Source organism: Netta rufina (assembly GCF_964035555.1).
Source record: "Netta rufina genome assembly, chromosome: 19".
Classification (NCBI taxonomy): Eukaryota; Metazoa; Chordata; class Aves; order Anseriformes; family Anatidae; genus Netta; species Netta rufina.
Genome location: NC_140143.1, coordinates 4,246,721 through 4,272,895, shown reverse-complemented (window position 1 = coordinate 4,272,895; position 26,175 = coordinate 4,246,721). Strand labels below are relative to the sequence as shown.

The following is a 26,175-nucleotide window of genomic DNA, read 5'->3' as shown; positions in this document are numbered from 1 at the left end:
TATGCCAGTCTGTAATGGCCTGGCTTTATCACAACTCTGTGGAAGTTGTGTGGTTTGTAAGAAAATTGCAGTATAATGCAGTGGTGGTAATTGGAGAATCAAACTATTAATTAAAAGCAGGGGAAGGGGAAGAAACACATTTCCCTCTTTCCCACCAAATGGCTTGCTGCTGCTTGTGTGCTAACTGACCAAAGTGGAGGTTTTAGGGACATGAGTTGATCAGGAGCTAAAAGGTCATGTGGGGGGAAAAATGGATCTTTCCATAAATGACTATCTAGTATTATCACAAGTTATTTTTGGACATACCACTGTGCGCACCTCATTTTGAAGTAATGAAAGTTGGTACTATGGAAAACATATAAAATACAGATGCATCTCGGGCATGTGTTAGGTTGCATATAGAAAATCATTAATTGCCCTGTCAGAAGCTAGAAATCAAGATTATTAATTATTTAGAACTACTGTGTATGTGGTCTGGATTTCTGGTGGTTGCTTTCTACCAGAAACTTAATATAACGTAGGGGGCATTTCTGCCAAGCATTTCCCACTTGAGTAATGGGCCTAGTCTGAGAGAGGAGTTTTCATGGATGTTACTCTGTACTGCTTTGAATCCTGAGCAGTGAGGACCATCCCATTCTTGCTGAACATATTTCATCCAAAACTCTTGCCCTCTGTCACAGGGACAACTAATGGCACATTCTGCGTGCAAAAAAATGTAGGTACCGGAGAAATATTAAGATATAGCAACTTCTGTCTCTTATCTGAATGACAAATTGTTTAAAGAAATCCAATTTCTGTCAGGGTGTTCTGATAATACATACTTTACCATATGCAAAAATAATATACTTTTTAGAATAATGTAGCAAAGGTTTTACTGTCTTCATTAGCATTTTCAGTAATACACTCTGCTATAAATACCAGTATGTGGAAAATGAACATACTGCTATAAATGTATGTTATGCAGAATGTGATCTAATAGTTTGACTATAGAATCACCATGTAACTTAAATACAACCATAATTTGAACTACTTTGTGGTGCTTAAAAGCCACATCTACATTCAGGATAGTTGGTGTGTTTCAAGCATTTGGCTCCACTTTGTGACCATTTATTTTTAATTTTGAGATCTGTAAAAATAGTTAATTGGGATTCTCTAATCTGTTTTCTCTTGGGCTGCATACCCAGGGGAATATTCTGGTGTGTATGCTTCTTTTTTAAAAAAAAATTCTTTGAAATCTGTTGCTTCTACAGTTAGGCGTTCTTGGCTGCTGCTCTCATAAAATACATTCTCTGCATTTTTTCCCTGCTTGGTAACTTTTTTTTTTGCCTTTGCACTCTTGGCTTTCTAGTTTTTGTTCTTGCATTAAAAAGGATCCTGAAACCTGTTGGAAGTGATCCTAGCTAGTTTTATCTATGCATACTGGAAACATATAAATAGCAATAGCTGTTTTATTAAAACCCTTGGACTGTAGTGTAAGGAATTTCTGTAGTTATTGATAAAGTAACCTCAGGTGATCCAAGTTCCTTCAGTATTAAATGTCATTTATTTTTAATCCTAAACTCAGAGTGAGGAATTTCAAGAGAGGAAATTGACTTGCATGTCTATTTAAGTACCATTTTTTGTTATCAAAATATCTTTTAAGTCTATCAAAGTTGCTTGAAAGGTTGTGTTTATAGAATATTTTAAAAGGCCTCCACCATTAAGAGACTTCTTTCTTGTGTTGACCTCGAATTAGCATAATTTCTATTTTCATCAATATGATAACAGTGGGAGGTTTAATTGGAAAATAATTTTGCTGTGCAGGATAAGATGTAAAGTGATTATTCTTCTAAAAGTTGCTTTTAAAAAAACTATAACTGACTACTTTATGCATGCAAGCATTAGGGGGTTAGAAACTAATTTCCAGAATTTTAAATAATATTAAATTAGTTATGTAGAGCTAAGTTTACTTTTTTTGTAGTAGCATATTTCTTTGAATCTTGTACTGAATGGTTTAGCATTTCAAAGTATTGTGCTTCTAAACTATTTCACAGAAGCCAAGATGAACTTCTATTAAATTACTCTTTTTTTTTAAGAGGTCCAACCAATAGAAATGGTTGTGACGAGCCTAACTTTTTTTTTTAACATCTTCCATGTAAATCCTGCTTCTAATCACATCACATTTCACTTCAAATTATTGGTGGTGGCTTTGTTTTAATTCACTCTTATTTCATAAATCTAAATATTTTATTGCTCTTCACCCATACTACACCTTACATGAAATATTTCTTGTTCTTGTTTTTGCTCTACATGGAATGCATGGGCTTTAAAGACCATAATTTCTTTGGTAAGGTATCATTTGCTCTGGGGAGGTCTGCAGGGCTTTTGCAATCTGAGCTTTGTTCAGCATGTTTTATATATCATCTATATGCTTTTGAATCTTACATGGTATAAAAGACAGACAAGCATTTTAAACTTAACTTTTCATGGAGTAGTACTTCCCCGATGATGCGTTTGTTTTGTTTTGTTTTTTAATTAGTAATACTGTAACATCTTCAAAATGTATACAATAGGTGGAGGTAGCTCTAGCCTGCTGTCAGCCAAGGGTGCTATTAGTCTTTAATTGAAGGCAGGTTGAGAAGGTGGAGGGGAAAGCTAATTGTAGAAGGTAGGTCCTGAAACTTCAGATAGCTCAGTTCTCTGCCAAGCTACATACTTAATGTTCAGTTGTTGTTAGACAAAAAGTAAAACATAGCTTGTAAAAATAACCATTTCATCTGCTAATCTTATGTGTTTGTTTCCTTTGGAAAGGAATGGGTCGTGAGGTAGAAAACCTTATTTTGGAAAACACTCAACTGTTGGAGACAAAGTAAGTGTGAATGTGTATGTAAAAAATTCCTGCCCTTCTCTGATACTTTGTTATGCTTCCAAATAAATCCTCAGATAAATGTCATCAAAGAATGCTGGACTCTTGTCACTTCAGTGTTAAACAATAAGCATACCTGCTCAGAGCTCTCCATAGCTGCACATTTTACACATGCAGTGTGTAAAATGTACCTGAAAGTAACCATATACCTGATTTGTCCTTAATTTGTTGGCATGCTTCCTATAGAGACCTATATTAGTCTCTGAATGTTTTCCGACTTTAACGTGGAACAGAGGTAGATGTGAAACCCCATGTAAGAGAAGTGCAGAGACCACTCAGTTACACCATAGTAGTATGTAACATGATCAGGACAGAAGACGTGACACCAAGTTGTGTGAAATGGGTGGCTGGCAGTCTTCCTTTCTCCTTCTCATTTAAAAAATCAATAGTAATTTGTATCTTCATGCATGAAAATCTGAAATATGCTCTTTTGTAAGAGTATTGGTGGCATATAAATATTTTTAATTTATAGGTAGATCTGGCTAAATACATAACTTAAATGGGTACTCAAGAAACTAAAGACCTCGTGAGCAAAAGATGACTTTTCCCTGTAAGGATACGCATTGCTATGCCCTAATGAGATCAACTTCCTACCTTTTGTTAGAAACACACTTGTAACTGTAGAATCTAATCCATTGGAGGCCTGTTGAGGAATGCAACCTGTAAACAAACTGTTCTGAGTTATCTCTACTTCTTTCAAATACAGTGGTACAAATGTATTTTGTTAGTGTTTGAGATTTGTGGGAGGGTTTAATCTGTTGAAGAAAGCTAACTTTTTATAGTAGCTTTATGTAAGAAACTTAAATTTTGAGGATCTTCAAGTTCAAGAATAAAGCTAACTTAACTATGAGACCATAGTCGATCCTTGTAATGATGTGTTTTAAATGTTTGTGTAGAAATGCACTGAATGTTGTGAAGAATGATTTGATAGCAAAGGTGGATGAATTGACCTGTGAGAAGGATGTATTACAAGGTGAACTGGAGGCTGTAAAACAAGCAAAGCAAAAGCTTGAAGAGAAGAATAAGGAACTGGAAGAAGAGCTCAAAAAGTAAGTTAAATACCACGGTTATGAAAAAGAAGGAAAAAATTATTGTGGTATCTAATGCAGCTATTTTTTATTTTGTATTTAGAGCTCGTGCAGAAGCAGAGGAAGCAAGACAGAAAGCTAAAGAGGATGATGATGTAGGTGTATGTGTGCATCTGTATTTTGTATAAATAATTCAGAATTGGATGTTAGAAGTCCATGTGTATTTAGTGAGCGCAGTTAAGCTTTATTGCTTAATAAGTAATAGCAGAAAACTTCCGCTACATTAAGGAAACAGAAGACCTAAAGAGCACAAGTAAACTTACCATCTCTAGCTTTCCTTCTTTCCTCTCTGCCTGTTATTATGTCACTTTCTTCTTGAACTGCTTTTTATTTAGATTAAACTACATTACAAAGGATGGGAGGAGAGGAAGGTGAAGGTAGAATCTACTGGGTAAAATAAAGTTTTACAAAGCCCCAGTGACTTGGAATCTGGAATTGTGCCCTAAACTGACTTTTGTCTGAAGGCAGAGGCTGACTCTGCAATGCTGTACTGTGCTTCTTTGTTCATTTTTTTTTGTGTGTGTGTGTGTGTGTGTGTGTTCAGAGTGATGTCCCTACCGCTCAGCGGAAGCGTTTTACTCGTGTTGAAATGGCTCGTGTTCTGATGGAAAGAAATCAGTATAAAGAGAGGTTGATGGAACTTCAGGAAGCTGTCCGATGGACTGAGATGATAAGGTAAGACTCTTGAAATCTTTGGAGCTCCTTAGATTTCACAAGTTTTTTTTAAAGGAAAAAAAACAACTGCAGAGCGATCTGATCAGTAGGCTGAGGCCTTAATCAACCTGCTGCTTGTCTCCCCACTTGTCTTTGAATAAGTTTGTTCTAATGTTACATGCATATAACTTACCTTGTTAGAATGGGTTTTTGATGAAACCTTTGTGAAAATGTATTATTTCGTGTGATGTAAAATAAGCATGCCTTGAAGAAATGCATATTCTTCAGAACAATTACAAACCTTTGAAATCTTACTATTAATTGGGTGTACAGGAAAAAAATACTGTATGCATGCACAAATCTTTAAGTGTGCCAAGTTATCAGCTGAGATATCAAAGTACTAATACAGTTCTTCAAGATGGAGTGTAACTTGTGTAAGAACTTCGTTAGATCAGGAGGGAACAATTTGAAAACTGCAAGGTTTATTAAATATTAACCAGTAAGGATGCAGTTTGGTCTAATTTGCATTCTGAACACTGAGTTGTCTGGAAGGGATGATGTAAAAAGAAAACTCAGCCCCAATTAATTCTTGCCACATCCCGAGTCAGTTCCATATCCAGTAGTAAGTGTCATTTGCTGCCGCCTGCTGGTCAGGTACAATGGTGACATTTGTTTTTGTCATTGTCTTTAATATCTGTGAGCCATTTTCTCTTTGAGTCTGAGAGAGAAATATGTGTTCCCAGGCAGCCATGGCTTGCTTTTTTGTAGCTGTTCTCTCTTGTAGAAATCTTCTTGTCTTTCCTCTGTTTGTTTGTGTCTTCAGGAGCAATCACTTTATCATTTATTTACTAATGTGTTGAAAAACAATATTTTTAAAATATAAAGGCAATGATTAAAATACCTTAAAAAGCATTTTAAAGTCTTCTGCTTTCCAGCTGTTTTCATTGTAAAGTATTATACAGACTTATCTTTTCTGTCTGCAGAGCACTTGCCAGTTGTTTGCAATGCAAATAAATGTAAATGTTTGTGTTGCTTCATCCTGTGAGAATTTGTATGTTGTGCTCTGGTTAGAAATGCTAACGTGAAGAAATAGGCTTTTATACTTTCACTATCTGTTACCCTATTTTTTTTAAATAAATTGAACACTGTGTTCCTTTCCTTTTTATTAATGCTTACTCAGTAAATTTAAAATTCGTCTCTTGTAGAGCATCAAGAGAAAATCCAGCCATGCAAGAAAAGAAGAGATCAAGTATTTGGCAGTTGTAAGTATTGAAACACAACTCACGGACAAAATGAATAAAAGACCCTAACCAATTAGCTGGCACACTTTTATATGTTAGCTAATTATCTTTTGGCAGATAGAGATATCTTAATTGTTCTCCTCTTGTTACCTAGCATGCCAGCTCGGTAAGACTGTTCTTGAAGACAAAATATATCGTAAGCTGCATCACTTAATGAATGGCTGTGCACTTTGAAGTTAAATGCCAAAGTGCTGTAATTTTCCTAGCTGACTATGCACCAGAACTTGTTCTGAACATTTTAATGGATTCTTTTTTTATTATGAAAATAGAAACTTGAATAGCTTGTGTGGATTGTCTGTATTTCAGCTTCCTTTTTCTCTGTGAAGTCTAGTTGACTGTCAAGTTTTCCTTTCTAACCTGAAGCTCTTTAAATCTGAAATGGTATTATTCACAATAAGTTATTTATCAAATAATCCTCTTAATGTTGTGGTTTGCTGATAACTAATCTGTTTCCTACCCTAGGAGTCGGTGGGGCTTTTAGAATGCACTGTGCATGAACTAATATGCATCATAAGACTGTCTTCTAGCTGTGATGTTCACATGCTAATTTTATTGGTTTCTTATAGACTTTCATTCAAGATGAAGATCCCAATAAATTTAATAAACAAACGGGATAGTAAATCTTCAAGAATTTTTAATACTGACATCAGTGTCTGTTCTTTCAGAGTGTTTCTGAGTGTGCAGTAGCTGCTGTGTTGGGCTTCAGTTTTAGTCTTAACTGGCTTGAAGGCTAGCATGTGTAGTGTTTTGCCTGCACAGGAAAGTCAGGATGTATATTAAAAATCTTAACTGTTATCTTTCTTCTTTTCCTTTTTTCTTACTCCAGTTTTAGCAGGCTCTTCAGTTCATCTAGCAATACAGCTAAGAAACCAGAACCTCCTGTCAATGTTAAATACAATGCTCCAACGTCGCATATTACTCCATCAGTCAAGAAAAGAAGCAGCACCTTATCTCAATTACCTAGTGACAAATCTAAAGCCTTTGAATTCCTCAGTGAAGAGTAAGATGCTTTGGTTTTATAATACTAGATATGATCTATCAAGTAATTACTCTTTTAGTCTTCTGAGATAAACAGCATTGCTGCAAAGTGAAGTATAATGTTCTCCTGAAGTGAATGTTGATACTTAAGAAATCAACATAGTGCTAACTGAAATACTCAGTGGTGGATGATTATTCTGGGTAGCTGGCAGTAGTGTTTTGTTTGGCAAATATCACTGCCTTCCATAAAGTGCATTTAGGCACAGGAGGCAGCATTCAGTACACTTTTATTCCCAAGCATCGTAGCTAAGCAATAGCTGTGTGAATACTATCACTTGAAATTCAGTAGAAAAATACAACATGAGTTAGGCTAACTGCTATCTGTATTGTTTTCTCTCATGTACATCTTTTTGGCAATACACAATTCTGGTTTACAACTTCACAGCTTCCTGTAGAAGTGCATAACCCATGCACTTACTCTTTTTTTTTTTTTTTTTAAGAATACTAACAATAGAGATACTGACGGTAGACTTCCTGATTTTTGCTGCGTATTTCCCAGGTCCCTTAAAAATAGCCTACAGGAAGCCTGGTGTTATACAGGTGATGTTGCAAAAGTTTGATAATCTGATACTTCCAGAGATCTTGTCATTGGAACTTCCATTAAACTCAATAGACACAGAATTTTGAAGAGCCTAAGTAACAGGTTTTTTTAATAATGATTCTTCTGTAGAACTGAAGCCAGTTTAGCCTCACGCAGAGAGCAGAAAAGAGAACAGTATCGCCAAGTGAAAGCACATGTCCAGAAAGAGGATGGTAGAGTACAAGCATTTGGCTGGAGTTTACCTCAGAAGTACAAACAGGTATTATGCTTATGTTTTCAAATATAACAGTAACAACTTTGTTCTGTAAAATTCTAAGAGATTAGGGAACAGTGGTATTTCACAGCTGTTTGAGTGATTCCAGCATTTCTGCTCTTCTCAAATTTGACATTTAAAAGTCAGTCGTCTTGTGGTTTTAAAGAAAACCAAAACTAAGCATGTTTAACAAAATCTAATCAACTGATTATGAAGATTGTACATGTCTTTAAAGGGGAAAGTTTTTCTGATTATTATTATTTTTTTTTTTTTTTGCGTAGGTAGCAAATGGTGGCCAAGGTGACAATAAGATGAAAAACTTACCTGTACCTGTTTACCTGAGACCTTTAGATGAAAAGGATACCTCTATGAAGGTAGGATGTTTGGAGGTATTATACAAGACTGTACTTTGGATGACCTATAGCTTGATTGTTTTTTCAGCTTTAGATTTAATTATTTTCTGTAGTAAAGCTTATAAATTTAACAAGTTTTATAAGTTGTAATAAATCACAGATGAATCAGAACTTAAGCTTCAGTGGAAATATACATAGCTTTAATGTTAATGAATTCCTTAAAGTGGACTGCAGAAAGATGATAATTTTGATATTAGCATACTTTATTTTTCTTTAGTTTAACATTTAAGTGAAATATTTATTTTTCTTTCAAGCTGTGGTGTGCTGTGGGAGTAAACCTGTCAGGAGGGAAAACGCGAGATGGTGGGTCTGTTGTTGGTGCTAGCGTATTTTACAACGATGTGACTGGTACAGATGCAGATGGTAACAAGCAGCGCACAGGATCTCAAAGTAGCTTAGATAGACTAGACCAAGAGCTCAAGGTAAGATCACCATAAAGGATGTTGAATAGTTTTTATAGTTAAACGCCTTTACTGTATATCTGTAGATTAATAATATATTTGGTAATCAGTTTTTGTAATAGATTTTTCTCAGGAAATCATCAACCCAAGATATTTAGGATATTGAAATGAAAGACTAAAATATTTTGCCTTTTTTTCTGTGTCAGCTTGTTGGTAAATGAGGAGCAAGGCAATTTTACATTAAAATGATGCACTGCTTATGCCAGTACTGTCTGTTTTGGAGGGGAAGGAAAAAATTAGAATGCTGAAGTATACATTAGTTTTCATGAGTTTATGAACTTAACACAATGAATGGAAATCACACTAAAACTTTGGTGTGAAATACATTGGGACATCTCAATTGCTGGTGATAGCAAACATGGTAGCTGGCATGTAAATAGCATTGTTTTGTAGCATTATACTTTTTAGCTGTATAATTGTGCAGTTGTAGCGATTTTGTTCTTTTTATACAAGAATAAAATGTTTTTCTTTAATATTCAAACTCCATAGAGGACAAGTCAGTAACTGTAACTTTACAATGGAATTAAATCTATATAAGCATGCGATAAGTATATTTCTGTAGTTGATAATGTAAGATCAACAGCAATAATTCTATTCTTATTTATTTACCTTCTGTTGTTCATGTCTACTATGCCTTTATTTTGCTTCAGGACCAGCAGAAGGAGCTGAAACATCAGGAAGAATTATCCAGTCTAGTTTGGATCTGTACTAGCACACATTCTGCTACAAAAGTTATTATTATTGATGCTAATCAACCCGGAAATATTCTGGACAGTTTCATTGTTTGCAATTCTCATGTGCTTTGTATTGCTAGTGTACCAGGTAAAGACTTATGATATTTTAGCTCCTACTTTTTTTTAAGCGCATCTTGTTCAGTTTTTCTTATGCAAGGGAAAATTGAAGATCAGTGTGTTAAAAATAGTTCTGTAACACAGCAATAAGAAATGTTTAGTTAAAGGGAAAGCTATTGGATTTCTGCTATACTGTTCCACTCTTGAATTGGCTCTTGACCTAAATTAACTCAAAGGTAGAGAGATGTCAGTAACTAGTACCAAGTTTTTTGTCTGCTATATTACAAATCGTGCTGTAGTGCCACTGTTTTGTGGAATTAGTTTGTTATTCGGTACAAAAGTGGCTCTCCTTTTTGCCCACAAGAAACATGCAAGTTTAATCTTGTTCAGGGGCAAGGGAAACAGACTATCCTGCAGGAGAAGAAGGGTCTCAAGAAGCAGATCCCAGCCAAGTGGACAAGTCATCTCTATGTGGAAGTATGACTAGCAACAGCTCTGCGGAAACTGATAGCTTGCTTGGAGGAATAACAGTGGTTGGCTGCACTGCAGAGGGTATTGCAGGAGCACCTATAGCTCATGATGCAAATGGTGGCTCACCAATGGCAGATAAACAGTCAGGTATGAAAACTGTACACATATCCCAGGGGTGGAAAACACCATTAGGTGCAGCTGAGGAACAAATGGTGCATGTTTATTTAGTATAATAGCATGTCTTTAAACGGTGGTGACATAAAAACAAGCACTGTATGGAAAATGGCTTACAAATCTGGCTTGCGTTGCATATTTGGAGCGGAAAACTTTGTGGAAGTGGTATCAAGTGGGTGTAGACAGTTGCTTCTTTCAATTCCCTTTGAGTGAAGTCTGTCTCATGCATGGTCTAAAGAACTTATTATTAAGTTGTCCAGTATTGAAACACTGATCTTGTCTTGACAGATGACTCCAAAGGATAAGGATATTTGCTTTATCCTATGAAATCTTAATAGAGATTGAAGTGAAACCATTTACTTAGTGCATTTGACACCTTGTTGATACTGAAACTTCAGTAGGTTACTCTGTTTCTGATCGGAGGGTTTTTTAGATGAGACATTTGGATTGTGATTGTCTGGTTGTTACAGCTCTTCACTTATGTTCTAAGTATCACACTCTGGCTATTTTGAACAGTTCAGAATTCTCTTGCAGTTCTTTAAGTCTTTGTTCCACAGATACTGCAACTGAAAGTAATTCAGCAGATGACAACATTCCAACTGCAGAGGAGGCAACAGAAGCAACAGAAGTAAATGCAGGGACAGGAGAAGACCCAGCTGATATTGCACAAACCGGAGTCTACACAGAGCATGTCTTTACAGATCCACTGGGAGTACAGAATACAACAGAGGCATCTCCAGTGTATCAGCCTAGGTACATAGTCAAAGCTTACACCTCTTAAAATGTATTTAAAAATAAAAATATTATGTTTTCAGGATCACAGGTGACAAAAGTACTACCTTTTTCCTTGTAGAGGATATTGACCTTTATGTAAGTAGTCTTGTTATAAAATGTTCTGCGTGCATGAGGTGGTATAGTCTTTTATCTGTGAAATACATAGGACATGAGTACACACACCTACAGAATGCAGTAGTGGGTGTCTGCCAGTTTGTCACTAAGTCCTCTTACAGACTTGATGGCACTGATCTAGAAATGCCTATTGAAATTTCCTGTTCTGATGTGAAACCGTCATTTTCTCCTGGCCAATTGGTTGTTCAAATACGTTTCCTTTCTGAGAATAATCAATCTGAGTAATTACAGCAGTGGAGAAGCTTGAAAATAAACAGTATTTCAAATGATAGCAAGTTTGAAATCTTCCCCTGTGCATGCAGGCACAACTGTATTACTGGGAGTTCAGGGTGTTTCAGCCTTTCTATAAGTATTTCTCTTGCCTCTGATGTTGCAACTCTTCTGCCGTTGCCCTGGAGAGATCAGTAAGACCAATAGGCTTGAACGAAACCTAAACTTTCCTTTTATAAGTAAATGTCCACTTTAAGAAATTCATTCTTATTAGGTTTGTTTGTATGATTGACATACTTCTATGTACTGTTACTATTTTTTAAACATTCACATACTTACAAATAACTGTAGATGCCAACAGCAATGAAGTAAATACCCATGTTATACTCTGAATAATCTGTGCACTTTATTCAATGTATTTTAACTGTGTTTTTTAGCACTGACTCAGAGTTATATAAAGATGTTGCAATATTGCCAAATGAGCAAGATCTAGTGAGAGAAGAAGCACAGAAAATGAGTAGCCTTTTACCGACAATGTGGCTTGGAACACAAAACGGATGGTAAGAAAATGATAATCTTTTAGATTCATTTAAAAATTATTTTAAAGGTACTTCTTGGCCCTGGTAACTGTCTCAAGTCAAAATTAATTGCAAAAGCTGTCTAGAGGCAAAACGTTGTATGCTTGGCTACATTTGGGCATTAGAACTCTCAAAGTTTTGTAAGTGATTAGCAGGCTCTTTTTGGCAGATAACACTTAACTATAGAAAAGTCTTTTTGTAGTGAAAGGAATGGTTTAGTAGTTCTTACCTTTCGATATTATATTATGCTAGAAAATATTGCCTTTTTTACTGTAGATGTGCCTACAAGGGACTTTGTAATGTTTTAGGCATCTGGAAAAACTGTTCTGCCTGCTAATATAGCTTTCTTTCAGTCTTAATACAGTGTTCAGTGGAATGTGAAAACCTGTTTTCTTTTTAATTGTGGATTTCAGTTATAGGTGTTTTACCTGTTTTTTTCTCCTGCCTGGTAGACCTTTCTTAATGCCTTTTAATCCTTCCTGATTTGTCTTTGCAGCCTGTATGTTCATTCGTCAGTGGCCCAGTGGAGGAAATGTATTCATGCCATTAAACTTAAAGATTCTATTCTCAGTATTGTGTAAGTCCTGAAAGAATGTAATGTAAATTACAATTAACTTTTATTCGAGTACATATGAAGTAGATTTTTATTTCCTCCCTAGCTGTTGGGAATGTCAGCTGCCTTAAGTGAACACATTCTTTGAGGGGGGGCAGTGGAAAATGCTTAGGGTGTGAGGAAAAATAAGAGATCTTGTATATATTGAAAATGCTGTAACTCAAATATTGAGTTTCTTTGTAGCTGCGTACTCAAAGCAGTTAGAGGTTGTTATCCTTGATGTTTCCTTCAAGCATTGTAGCTTGGTATGTGAAGCTATCTGAACTAGATTTTGAGTCACTGTTACTGTCTGCTCTGTTGAGCGGTATTGTAGAAATCAAAACACTCAGGCTAATGCAACTATAAAAAGTATACTAAAATGTATGTTTAAAGTAAATTCTAAACGTTTTTAGAAATGCAGTTTAACACTTTATATTCTTGTACCTCCTTTCTCTTAACAGACATGTAAAAGGAATAGTATTAGTTGCACTAGCTGATGGAACACTAGCAATATTTCACAGAGGAGTCGGTAAGCATTCTGTTAGGTCTTGAAACAGAGAAGTTATAATAGTACTTTTTGAAAGAAATATGCCTTTTGTAAACAGTGTTTTGAAAAAGGGTCTCCCAATGTCTATTTTGCAGATTGTATTGAGAAATCACTCTTATTTTTCAGTTGCAATCTCGAGTCTGATGTAGATATTCAATACTTTAACCAAGCATAACACTTGGTGTAAGTTCAGGGAAATTTTAAATGTAGCAATTAGGAATCTCCTATTCTCTTCCTCTTGCTCTGAGACACCCAGGTTCTTCTATTTGAAATTGCCACCACAGATTCTGACTCGAAAGTTCCTTTCTATTGCTTAAAGGACTACAGAGTGAATGAAGTGTTGAATGCAGAATATGAAGTGAGAGCCTCTGGCCCACTGCTTTTGTTAATACCACCTTCTGTGCATCCTCTGCCTCTGTACCTATACAACACATAGTTACATTTCTTTATAATTTACTTGGCTGTCTGCTGACAGATGCTCTTTCACATGTTAAAGTACTTAACTCTTAAGTACTCTTATGGCATATTTAAAGAAGTCTTAAAGCACTGGCCAACATTTCTATGCTCAGCATAGTCAAGCAGCAAGTGCCTAGCGTTGTGTGGGTAGTTGCTTGTTATGTGTATATATACTGATGCCTATCCAAGTAAAGCATTTAGCAGTAGGTAACTTGCTGTTTTTAAAAATGTTTTGACATGTTTTAAATGTGAGTCATGGTTCAACCTTATTATATAAAAACAAAGTAGCAGTTGGGATGTTGGTAGTTCATACAACTAATAGCTGCTTTCTTTAATGCAGAGCTTAGACATAAATTTGTATTGACTTACCCGGATTATTACAGTGCTTTTAAGAAATGAAACTTAAGATATTTGTGCTTTTAACTTTTAAACTTACATGAACCTATTTTTTTAATTTTGCTTCTGTTTTTAAAGATGGTCAGTGGGATTTGACAAACTATCACCTCTTAGACCTGGGCCGGCCACATCATTCTATAAGATGCATGACAGTGGTACATGACAAAGTCTGGTGTGGCTACAGGAACAAAATCTATGTTGTTCAACCGAAGGCCATGAAAATAGAGGCAAGTTTAAAATGGTGTTTCAAATAAATGTTTTAATGCTTTCTCATGCTCCAGCTTAAACTCCTGAGTAACTCTGGAGAACAGTTATTTATTCACGATCACAGAAATAGGCAGACAACTACTTCCTTAAAACAAATTTTTAAGTTTTCTTAAGTTGTTTTCATTGTTCTCAAAGAGTTTAACATATGACAAGATGGCTTTTATTTGTAGAAAGTGATTATTTTGGAGTTTAGTTCTCCATTTCAACCTGGCCAGAAACTAGAAAATGTCTTGTAGATCCTTGCAGAACTTGTAAGGCTAGCTCCCAGCTCATTCTTTGCATTCATGCATACTTACATATTCATTATGTTTTCCACCCCCCTCTAACCTTCTCTAGAGTCTGAACACTTTAGAGGTTTGTAAGTGTTAATCTTGAATGTACTCTCTCACCAGTTAAGGAATGTTTTGTTTATGTAAGGTGTGTAAGCTGTTTTCTGCAGTGCTTTATGTATGCAACTACAGGAAGCTGCTATGTTTTCTGAAAGCTCTTAGCAATATTAGTACTTCAGCTTCTGGTACTTGGTCTAAGATATGGACCAGACTTTCAGGGTGACCGCTTAGCTCTTTGGAAAATATTAAACACCCAATTCATAAATTCTTTGTGACAAGTTACATATGTGGGAAACCTGAAAGGAAAGAATTCATACAATAAAGAATTGAGTTGTTTTGCTGGTGGATAAAGTGTATTCTGCAGGGATGAGCTTGTATGCAAGAGCAAGGCTTGACAAAACTAGGAAGAAAAACACCTTTGGGGCATATGTATCTTGTGCAGTGTCTGGAGGACCTCACAAAATGGCCTCTGGATAAAACAGATGGAAATCAGAGTAGGCTGGGAATGTTATTTACATAAGAATGTAGTAGGAAACTATGTCTTTGAGATCATGCTTTAGGGCAGGGAATTGGCCTGTATTATTATTACTTTATCAGCATCATATGGTAATTGTCACTAAGCTAAGCAATGTTTTTGCTAGTAATCTCACAAATCAGGGAGCAGTAGATGACTTGAGAAAATTGCTGATATTGACAGTGTTTGAGTAGTAGAAAAGTCCTTTGTACTCTTCTTTATTTCATTTTCTAATTTAAAATCCAATCTTTTGTAGAAGTCATTTGATGCACACCCAAGAAGAGAAAGCCAAGTGAGACAGCTGGCGTGGGTGGGTGATGGGGTATGGGTGTCTATTCGCTTGGACTCTACTCTGCGTCTCTATCATGCGCACACGTATCAGCATCTGCAGGATGTGGACATTGAACCTTATGTAAGCAAAATGCTAGGTAAGTTGATAAGAAACTGTAGTATTCTTACACCTCTTTATGTTTGGAGCTTTCATTTTCTGTCATGAGCCAGTCAATTCCCATTGCAAACAAACCAGATGGGTGGGTGGAAGTCTAGTCAAATCCTGTTTGATGTGAAAACTTAATTTTGGAAGTAGAAGTCTAAGTCTGTCCAATAGGTCTCTGGTATAGTCTGATTCTACCAGGTGTCTACAGTGTCCCTGGAAACTCAGAACTATTGACAAAAATGGTATTTGGACAGGAATGAATAGATATAGTAAAATCCTTCCTCTTTATTACTAGAATGATGCCTCTTTTAGTCTGAATGGGAAGAACCCAGTACTTCTCTGCAGAAAATGCTGTTTCTTTTCCAATACAAGTGCAAAATATCAAATTCCTACTGCTGTGGAAGCTAATAAGGCTTCTGATTTTTCATTAAAGTTTATATAAGAGCAATTTGACTACCTACATAACAAATATAGGTAATCAGGCCTTTGGAAATCCTTCACAATTAACTATTATGCCATCAGTGTAAGGGGGGCTAGTGTAGCATACATTCCTCTTAGCTTGGCAGCTGTCTTCTGATCCCCTCATAGCATTAGTGATAGTCTTTGAAACTTCTTCACTTCCTGAAGAAACAGTACCATTTATTTTAACAAGCAAGAAACTATTTCACACTGAACTCATCATCTTTTGTTTGAAAAACAACAAAAAAAAGCTTCCATGGCTCTGTAAGCCCCAAAATAACTTATTGTGCAGCATTGTACAGTTGTTTTATCTTTTGTGCTTTCTCGCAGTTCACATTAATCTCTTTCTGTATAGGTTCATGACTTTATTCACAGAAATGTTGTAACTTTTTATTTTACCTTTACAACTTGGATGTGCTCCTCTGCCTTATTTGTTTGAAATGGGAGGGAATTACTTGTCAACATGAGTTGGGAGTTGAAGTTAAGATTATATTATGGAAGTAAAATTATTCTTGCTCATAATTTTTGATGAAAAGCATTTTTTGTTTTTAGGTACTGGTAAACTGGGATTCTCATTTGTGAGAATCACAGCTCTTATGGTGTCTTGTAATCGTTTATGGGTAGGAACAGGAAATGGTGTCATCATCTCCATTCCATTAACAGAAAGTAAGTAAAATATAAATGAATAGCACTGTGCAATATGCTGTAGTTGCAAAAATAATTTTAAGGTCATTCAGATGCTTGATAACAGATAGAAAATTTTACTGCCAGGTCTGAATTTTTCAGGTTTTAGCACCTAATCTGTGTCCATGGTTACAATTCTGAGCAAAAAATCCCATCTCCAAAATTGCGCTTTAAATTGAAGTGGACTGGCTTGAATGCAAGAGGCACCTTGAAGCCTTAGTACTAGCAGTGTTTGTAGGAGTTGATTGCTTGTAAGAGAGAGCTGTGGTGTTGTATTTAATGTTATGATTGCCATATGATCACTGGCGTAGGTTTTCTGTTTGATTTGAGCAAGTTGGTTTTGTTGCAGTACAATTTAGCTATAGCTTTTGAGAATTCTTCACAAAGTTTGTATAAAGGACTGGAACAGCACTAGTATCAGCTGCTTCTAAGGACGTGTTTAAAGCTCTGGGAGTTCTAAATGCTTTCTCTAAATAGAACACCAACTTCTAGGTAAAATTCCAATACTGTAGATCCATCTATCTGCTTAAAGACAGACCCTAAACACTTGTCGTAGACTGAAACTAATTGGGGATGGGGGGGAAGTACTCTGCCGTGGGCAGTTGAACCCTGAGAGAAAGTGATGTTCCAGTTCAAGGGCAAAATGAATGTTACAGGTTAAGCTTCAGAAGAATTTATTTGTAAATTGGTTGCTTGAAGCAAACAACAAAACAACGATTCTTGTCTAAGACTAATAAAACATATGGACAGAAGTTTCAGAAAATAAAAAGTAGCACTGGTAGTCTTAATTGTACTGTGTTTTGTATCAAAATTAGTGCAATCTGTTGAGTAGATTTTAGGGTAACTTAACAGTGAAAGGTCTTCATGTTGTATCTGCTTTGTTGAACAGCACATACATGCGTTTTTCATACTGTTCCATTACATTGTCTGTCCATTCAATAAATGTCTTTTTTTGCATTGCATGAGTCTGCTAGGAAAGGACAGGTTTCCTATCAAGGAATTTGAAATAGCTTAAGTCATGCTTTAATAAATTATAGCTCTTAATTTGCATCAAGCTTAATTTAATGTTTCCAGAGGAGTGTGTTTTAAAACAGCGGTGACATGGAAAAAAAATCCCTATTAAAGTTATTTGGTTTAATTTCAGTGTTGTTAGTAGCTCGTGAATTGGAACAACCATTTGTGGATAGCTTGATTGTGGGTTTGAGAATCCTTGTTATAAATATTCAGGGTTTCAACAGCGGTCACATCCGTGCATAATCAATTGCATATCTCGGCTCCCTAGGTCTCATTAGCAGGGCACCTTCCAGATCTGCAGATACTGTTTCAAAAGGGCACTTGAAAACAAGAGTAGTCATATATTACTTTGGTAGTTTCCTGCCAAGGAAAGAGAGAAAGGGGAAACATTGCTAATCAATGATAAACTCTATAGCAATAAAGCACATGAAGGTGACAATGCTTTTGTTGTCCATTTTGTACTGAAACTTTAATAACAAGATGCTGTTCTTTGACGTAATATTGAATCTTCTGTAATTAGATATTTACTGTTTTAGGAGCTATTTTAAGCTCTATCTTATCAAAACCAAAATACAAGAATGGTGGGTTCTCATTAATCCTTCTCCTCTACTGTCGTACCTATCCATTTCCCCTTTCCTCCTTTCTCACTTTAGCTGTAATCCTCCACCAGGGACGTTTACTGGGGCTGAGGGGTAAGTGCAGATCCTGAACAAAAATCTATTTTCAGGCTTCTAATAGCCACTTTGAGGCTGTTTTCCACTCCCTATAGATTTACCCTTTGTATGTTCCTAAATGTTTTTCCACTTGCAGTTACTGCATTGCAGCAGTTTTATGTTTGCTAAATGGCCACCAATCTGCTCAGCAGTTTAGTATATCATCCTGTGTTGCAGCTGAACTTTCATACAGACTTTGTTTTTCTTCCAGCCAATGTGATACCATATCTTATAACTTTGTCATTAATCCACATTGTTTACTGTCTTGTTATAAATCACTGTTTCCTTCACTTCTCTGATAGCCTTTGGAATGGAGATGGCTTGTATGTCTAGCATGAGTACTTTTCTGTTTTAATGCATTTTAAAACTTCTCAGTAAAAATTAGACATAGAATTATAATATGGTAGCTTCTTCATGCCCACAGGTGGCTATTTTTAGTTTTTTCACTTGCAAGGGGATACCCTATGATTAGTTGGAATGAACGTGTCTTTAGTTATGTTATATACATTAATATATTTCAGTAAGAGCAAATTCAGAGGTACTTATTTCCTATGAAAGATATAAAACTTTCACAAATTATTTATTTTCCAAAAGTAGGATATTAAAATTTGGTGATTATGCTAGACTAATAAGAATCCTGCTCCATTTTCTGATGTACTTAAAATAACGAAGCATGCAATCTTTTTTCTTTCCAGCTCTGTCTTGAATTGGCATTGCTGCCCTCCTGTTTCATTTTTATCTAAGTTGGCTTTAGCTTTTAGATGGTACCATAAGGTTTCTTAACAAATAACCATTTCTGTAATTTGTTCCTTCAAGTAGAAAACAGTTCTTTTCTTCTTTTACAGCTAATAAAGCAGCAGCAGGCTCCGGAAACCGTCCAGGGAGCGTAATACGTGTATATGGAGATGAGAATAGTGACAAAGTGACTCCAGGAACCTTCATACCATATTGTTCAATGGCACATGCACAGCTTTGCTTCCATGGGCACCGTGATGCTGTTAAATTCTTTGTTGCAGTACCTGGTGAGCTTTTATTGTTATTCCTCAAATTAAGTTGTTTTTCTTTCCTCCTTTGCTTCTTAAGCCTAGAGTTCAGGCGAAGATAGCAAGTATATGAAATCGTGTCCTTGGAAACAAACTTAATACTTTTTGCAAGACTTTTCTGATTCATTAATGCAGTACTGTTTAGTGGGGCAAAAAAGGGGCTGGCCAAAAAAAAAAAAAGACTTTTTTGTTTTGTCTGGGGAAAGGTACTGTGGGAACCGAGTACTTGCCTACTGAGAAGGTGACCAACTGCTAGCTGACACAAGGTCTGATTTAAGAATCTGACATCCTGCAGGAATGAAGAACTACTAAGGGAGTAGTGCCCAGAAGAAAGAATCTTGTTTGAAAAAGCTTAAGTTTTCTAGGAACTGTGGTGCTGGTAGAATTACCCTCTCAGCAACTGCATATACATGGTGTGCTGGAAGTAAATGACAAGTTTACTTAATGGGCTGACGTGCTGAATCATTTTGGTTGTCTGAAAAAAGTCCTTAAGTCTGTTTCAATGTCATTCTCTAGATCATTCTCTAGATCTGCATGCCTGTGCTGTGAATTCTGTCAAGAGGCACTTAATTCTGACTTGCATTGGGCTGATCTGACTTCATCTCTTTAGAGAGCGGTGAAAGCAGAGTATAGCTAGCTTTTTTTTTTTTTTTGCTGCTTGTTAGAGAGATAATAGAATCCAAAGTTAAGTGTATTATTAGGCATTAGGTATGTCAGCCAACAACCGAATTAACAGGTGGTCTAATTCTGTGAGATGGGGCATAAAAATGTGTTCTGTATATTTTTATACAGGTCAGGTGGTTTGCCCACAGGGTAGTGGTGGAACAGAGCTAACGGGTGATAAACCAGCCCCAGAGTCCTTCAACCAGAGTTCCTTAAAATCCATGTTGGTGATAAGTGGTGGAGAGGGATATATTGACTTCAGAATGGGTAAGAAATACTGAATTTAAAATTAATTCTAATTTCATACCAAAAGCCTTAAATAAGGTCATAAGCCATATAAAAACTTCCATTGTGATTGTGGAGTGCATTTCTGTGGTTGCTCAGTATGTGCGTGTTTACTAAGTGTATAGAAGCCTCTTTATTCTCATATACACACACCTTCAATTTCCTCTTCTCCCAGTAAACCATGACATCTGAGAGACTACTGTTTGAAAAGGTTTATTTGAAACTCTGCTTTGGAGTCATGTACCACCTTACCTTTTATGTATTCAGTCTTATTTTGAAAAGTTAAGCTCTTCCTTCTCAAGCTGCTGAAAAATATGTCTGTAGTTAAATGACCTTTTGTGGTCAGTTTGCATATTTAAGTATTACATGAACAACACTTAAACATGAGCAAATCTTGGTTTGAAGGAAGAGGGAGAGAGTAGTTTACTGTTATCTTTAGATGCCCTGCTTATTTTGATCACTGATTTTTATTTTTTTTGGACAGCACTTTTGCATGATCTAGCCAATAAATAATCTCTTGTGCAAGCCTTTTTATTTTTAGTTGAAACTTTTGGGGAAATGTAACAAAATAAGTGTCATAATTCAATGTTTAGAATCTGCAGCTGGAGAGTTTGAGGAAAAAATGCCCCAAAGGAAGTCCAACTCCTGATTTAGAACTCCTTTTTGCTTTAATCTGTTTCTAGTGATCAAAAAAAAAAAAAAAAAAAAAAAGGAAAAAGAGGGGGAGGAAACCCCCACCCAAAACAACAATAAAAATACGAACAACCAATCACCCCAAAACCAAAAAAACAAAGGGCTAGCTCAAGTGCTGTTATTCCCAATGCAAAATAAGTTCCTGCCAGTAACCCTGGTGGAGTGTATGTAGGAGGCAGGACGTAGCAATTCTGTGCCATGTTGCAGTGAGGTATTGAAAACTCGGCACTTGTTCTAAACAAGCTGGTATAGCCACATACCAAACGTGCATTTTGCTGTCCTTGTGGCATGATGCAAAGACTTGAACTTAAGCATAGCATAGTATAAGCTGCATTAACTCAGCCCTCACCACACCAGTGCAGCAAGCTGGCTCAAGAGCAAGTTCAGTCTATTGCATGTTTAGATTCCTCAGAGCTCCAAAGTAGTCTAACCAGAATCCCAGCCAAATTGTGACTTGAAACCTTCCTGAAGTTGTCAGTAAGTTCCCATTTCATCTGATTAAACTGATCTTCTGTACCACAAGACTGCCTCTGTACTGATGTTTATTGCTGTCTACATGCGGTTTTGTTAGTGGTTAGTTGATCACCTTTGATCCAAGTTGGCTCGTGTCACAAAGTTTAGATGCAGTTGTAAAAATGCTCTTTTCTCTTTTGAAGGGTTATAAAGGAGAGTAGGTTTAAGGATGCCGTGTGCCAGTGTGTGCGGTGTTGTGACAAGCTAGGTTAACTAGAACAAGAGGAAAGAAGAAAAGGACCGTTGTTTATCAAACACATGGATGTTGTATTGTCTTATATGTGCTCAATTACTGCCCATATTTCTAGAGCATTTTGTGGTTTGTGTGTTTATGCTAGTGCACTTTGTAGCATAACCATCTCCATTTCCTCCTGAAAGATGCTGCAGGTTTGCAAGTTAGGCCGTTTCTTTCTTGCATCAAAGAGCTAGGGGTAAAGAAATACGTAGAGTTGAGATACTCACAAAACTCCAGTTAATTTGTGGTGGGGCTAGGTCTGCAGAATGCAACTGTCAGAATACTAGGCTCAAAATAATTAGGCAACAAACTTCCAGTTTGTAACTTACATATTGAAGATTGTGAATATTCCTTTAAAGGAGCAAGTGGCAACTACTATCTGTAGTGAGCTGTAAATCTAGATGTCATTTATTTTGCTCCTCTTGGTGTTAAAAATGGTTTTATCTGTCTGAATCAAAGCTGCTGTTTTTCAGGTGATGAAGGTGGAGAATCTGAACTCCTTGGAGAAGCTCTGCAACTAGAACCTTCTGTAGCCAAAGCTGAGAGGAGTCACTTGATAGTGTGGCAAGTAATGTATGGCAGTGAGTGAGCCTGTAGGATGCAGCTGGAGACCTTAAAAACTAAAAAGGAAAAAAAAAAAAGCTTCTGCATGTTTTTTTATTTTGTGAAACATGTTTCACTACATGATGTTGAAGCATTTCTTTGCTGTTTAACTTTATATTGCAAATCTGTCATACCTTTAACTATACAGGAATTAGCTTGTGCTGTTTTACTGCACCGTTGTTACATGGAACAGTATAATGAAATCAGAACTTTCTCAAAACTGGTGTGCACACCATAGTAAGCAATCGAGACATTAGTTTTACTGTACCACAACAACCTAATATAGTTCACTTCTTTGGTAGTCTCACTTGAGTTTGGCTTTATTTCAACTGAGCTTCATTTCACTGTATAATGCATTGAGTAGTAAAACAGCAAAGTTATTCCCAGAATATTAAAAAAGAAAAAATTAGATGGATTATCAAGGCTCATCCAAATATTCAGTGAGGGCTAAAGCAAACTGTTTCAGCTTTTGTTTTCAAACTTGGAAAGTCTTGCTTACCTAGTGTATACAGATTAATTTGTTACTTTCATCAAAAATTGTGGGGGGAAAGGGGTTGTATAGAAATTATGACAATATTTAAATAAAACAACATGTTTTCACTGTTGAACCATAAAGTTTGAGAACTGCTGCCCTCGATCAGCAATTTTGAGCATAGTGTTTTCCCATTTCCCTGACATGGATACATGTGAATGACTGTTTCCAAAGGGTATCCTTAGGATGATTTAAATTTGAAAACAATTGCAGAATTCTTGAACCAGGGGATACATTTTCTTTTTCTTTTCTTGTCTTAACTCCTTATGTCCTAAGCACTAGAATGATCTTCTCTGCCTAGCTGGTCAAACTCATGAGGCACTACATGTGTGAAGGTTAAAGACCTCAAGTAGAGCATGAGAAAAGACTGAGAGTGTACAGGAAAAATGCATTCTGCCCAAGTGAGATTGTAAAGGAATTTTAGTGCCAGATAATAGGGTACAAAGTGTATTTTTTGTAGCTGCATACTCCCATTTAGTCCCACCCAAAAGAAGTTTAACCATGTTAGCAGGATTGAGTAAATTGTTGAAAGTCAGGAGACTCTAATATCAGGCTGACATTCTGTCTACTCACCGTCTATTTTTTTAACCATAAGTGTGAGTTGAAGACTGTCTTCCTTTTACATTGAATTTCCTACATTAGTATCAAACCTAAGTTAAACACTTCATGACTTCTGTTCCTCAGACTATTTTAAAACCTAGATTTGCTCTTTCATTTATTTGCTAGAATATACAAGTTTGAGGGGTTTTAATAAACATCCAGCATTTACCCCCCAAAAGCTGGGACTGTTCTGTTCAGATTAGCAGAAGAATTAGTAAATTGATATGTGAGAGAACTGAACAGTTTCAGAGGAGTAAATGTAGACACACTTTTTTAAAACTGCCTAAACATTTTTATGCAATAGGAGCAGTTCTGGTCTATCAGGCAAACATGTGTTTATATATTTTCTTAATTTTTTAAATGAACACATTTAGCTGAGGTCTATTGTGTAAATATATATTTAGGCAGCTTTTTCAAATGCATATCATAGCTGATAAACCAGAAAAACTCCATTCAGGTCTATTGGTTAGATTTATATGTATAAATACTTTTTAAGCAACATATTTTGTACACAGCTGTTCCTCTCGTAAATATGTATTTAGGACATGAACTATGTAGTAAAAAAAAAAATCCTTATTAAAGAAGTCTAATATCTTGGTAGTATTTTTCTCTTCAGAATGCCAAAAGTGATGAGAGCATGTTGTTCATAATTTGCTTTCCAAATTCATCTTTAATGTCACTCAAACTACTTTGGCGTAATTATGAAGTCTGGGAGCTCTTAAAAATTATACAAATACAGAAGGTAAACTGACTTAATGCTCTTATAGAGGCCTATTTAAAACTCCTGTAGAAATGTATGCTGAACTTGAAGCACATCTGAATTAACTTATGAAATTAGACGTCTAAGAAAAATGCTGTCTAAACTTTTACAGTTGTGCAGAATCTTCACTGTGAGTGGTGCAGTTTCATTGCTTCTCCTGCCATCTTAAATTCATTTTTCTTCAGAAAGCACAGTCTCCAAAGCTTTTACTCACTGGTTGATTGTCGCATTCTTGTGTTCTCAAAAAAAAAACAAACAACCAAACGCACAATTCCATTCCTTGGTTCTTGTATAGCATTTTATTTGTAATTATTAATGAAATGATCAGTTTTCTTTGAATGGCTTTACTGCTGTCAAATAGAGCAGTAAAATCTGGCAAGTGTGTACCTGTTTTTTTGCCAAATGTATCTGGTCCACCGTGCCATTTTAGTCACCTCAGTGGACCAACTTCAGCAGATTTTTCAGCAACGGCTGTTTCTGTCCAAAAGTAGACAGGTTTTTAAAGAAAATAATAGATTAACTATGTACCACTGTTGGTGTAGATAAAAGGCATGTGCACTTCTCTGTATTTCTCATCTAAAAACTATCCCCTGTCCTAAGGTACAGTAGATTAAATGGATCCTTATTCTCATTGCAGTGCACTGGGATTTATATGCTTCTGACTTAAGGTCACTTTGAATGGTGAGTAAAACAAGGAAAGCCCCAGGCATTGAGATGAGAATACACCCCTAAAAATCAGTCTCCAGAATGTTTATGCATACACTCATATATGATTAAAGCATCATATAAATAGGAGCTAATCTTTTGATAGCTACAGCTTGTTAATAGTTTGGAAACATTTCGAGCACAAAATATGCAGCACATTACTTGCCTGGGTAAGGGTGTTTGCATGGTAAAGGTGAAATGCATTGTATAAGCTGCTGCATTGTCCATTTCTTGTAAAGGTCTTCCTGCGTTGGATCAGATAGAGCTGGCAGAGCGTAGACACTTTATCATAGGCTGCCTTAGTAACAAACAAATGTTAAATCTGTTTTATTATACTAACTGTTCTAAAGAACGTGCGTCTTTTAAAATGCTGTGTAACTGAATATTTATTTCCATGTGAGTATTATAAAAGTTACCAAAGGATTAAACCTGATTTAGCACTCTTGTAAGTGACCCTGTCTCAACAGGGTCTTGTGAAGGCCCTGATCTGTAAAACAAGACACGGTAAACTCAAATACAGTTCTTTAGGGAAATTAAATGTTTTTTTCTAACAGGGTTATGCCATATTGTAACAACCTATGTTGCACCTCAAAGCATTTTTCTATACACTAAATGTCTCTCCCGCCCTCTAACAAGATTAAGTTTCCTTTATTAATTTTGTTGATGCACATTTCTCAATCTTTTAAACATATTTTAAACATTTTATGGTCTGTAATTTTTGAAAGTTTTGTCTGTTGGACACTTTACGCTGAATTTTACTTGCCTCTGTAATCCAAGATGGATACTACAGCGTTAAACTTGCTGTCTGTTAAAACTTGAGGCTTCTGTGAGCAGAAAAGCTCATATAGCAGTGTAGTTATTTCAGTATTTATTTCTATTATTGAATCCATGGGGTTCAGAATGTAACTTTGTACATGAAATATATATAAATATGTATATGAAACATGCATCTGATTGGTGTTTTCTTTGTGGTCTTGTGTTAACTTCAAAAGCTTTTGATGCTACCAGAAGGCATCATACTAGCAGCTAAATATTGCTATCATAAATACGGGTAATCTATTTGAGTCGTCCCACAACTGCTCTAATCTTGGTATCTCATACTGGACCTAAGCAAAAAACTTGAAGAAAAACTGCATACACTGACTGGATCCTAAATGCTGTCTTCATCTCCTGTATAGCCTACAAACCTGCTGATTCATAGATTAAGACTAGAGGATGGATAACCACTGAACTGCAGCTCAGGTGAGGTAGCCACTGACACTGGAATTTATTTTCCAAACCTCTTGGCACCTTACAAAAGAACTGGCTTAATTCATTTAAGCCCAAAAGCATGTTGGTTAGTTACTGCA

General features: G+C 36.1%; 1 protein-coding gene across 1 annotated transcript in view; it reads left to right on the top strand.

The window, feature by feature from the left end:
- The window catches only part of SPAG9 (sperm associated antigen 9), a 63,178-nt gene extending 37,403 nt beyond the window's left edge, over positions 1-25,775 (top strand). The window contains exons 9-29 of the mRNA XM_084298558.1: positions 2,791-2,848; positions 3,802-3,954; positions 4,037-4,088; positions 4,538-4,668; positions 5,853-5,909; positions 6,775-6,948; positions 7,657-7,786; positions 8,062-8,154; positions 8,448-8,615; positions 9,305-9,476; positions 9,836-10,063; positions 10,648-10,843; positions 11,647-11,769; positions 12,284-12,364; positions 12,841-12,908; positions 13,857-14,005; positions 15,145-15,316; positions 16,336-16,449; positions 19,040-19,216; positions 20,030-20,167; positions 22,100-25,775. Coding sequence (XP_084154684.1) covers positions 2,791-2,848; positions 3,802-3,954; positions 4,037-4,088; positions 4,538-4,668; positions 5,853-5,909; positions 6,775-6,948; positions 7,657-7,786; positions 8,062-8,154; positions 8,448-8,615; positions 9,305-9,476; positions 9,836-10,063; positions 10,648-10,843; positions 11,647-11,769; positions 12,284-12,364; positions 12,841-12,908; positions 13,857-14,005; positions 15,145-15,316; positions 16,336-16,449; positions 19,040-19,216; positions 20,030-20,167; positions 22,100-22,215 — 2,750 coding nt within the window. The 3' untranslated portion in view covers positions 22,216-25,775. The remainder of the gene's footprint in view (positions 1-2,790; positions 2,849-3,801; positions 3,955-4,036; positions 4,089-4,537; positions 4,669-5,852; positions 5,910-6,774; positions 6,949-7,656; positions 7,787-8,061; positions 8,155-8,447; positions 8,616-9,304; positions 9,477-9,835; positions 10,064-10,647; positions 10,844-11,646; positions 11,770-12,283; positions 12,365-12,840; positions 12,909-13,856; positions 14,006-15,144; positions 15,317-16,335; positions 16,450-19,039; positions 19,217-20,029; positions 20,168-22,099) is intronic.
- Positions 25,776-26,175: the final 400 nt, after the last annotated feature.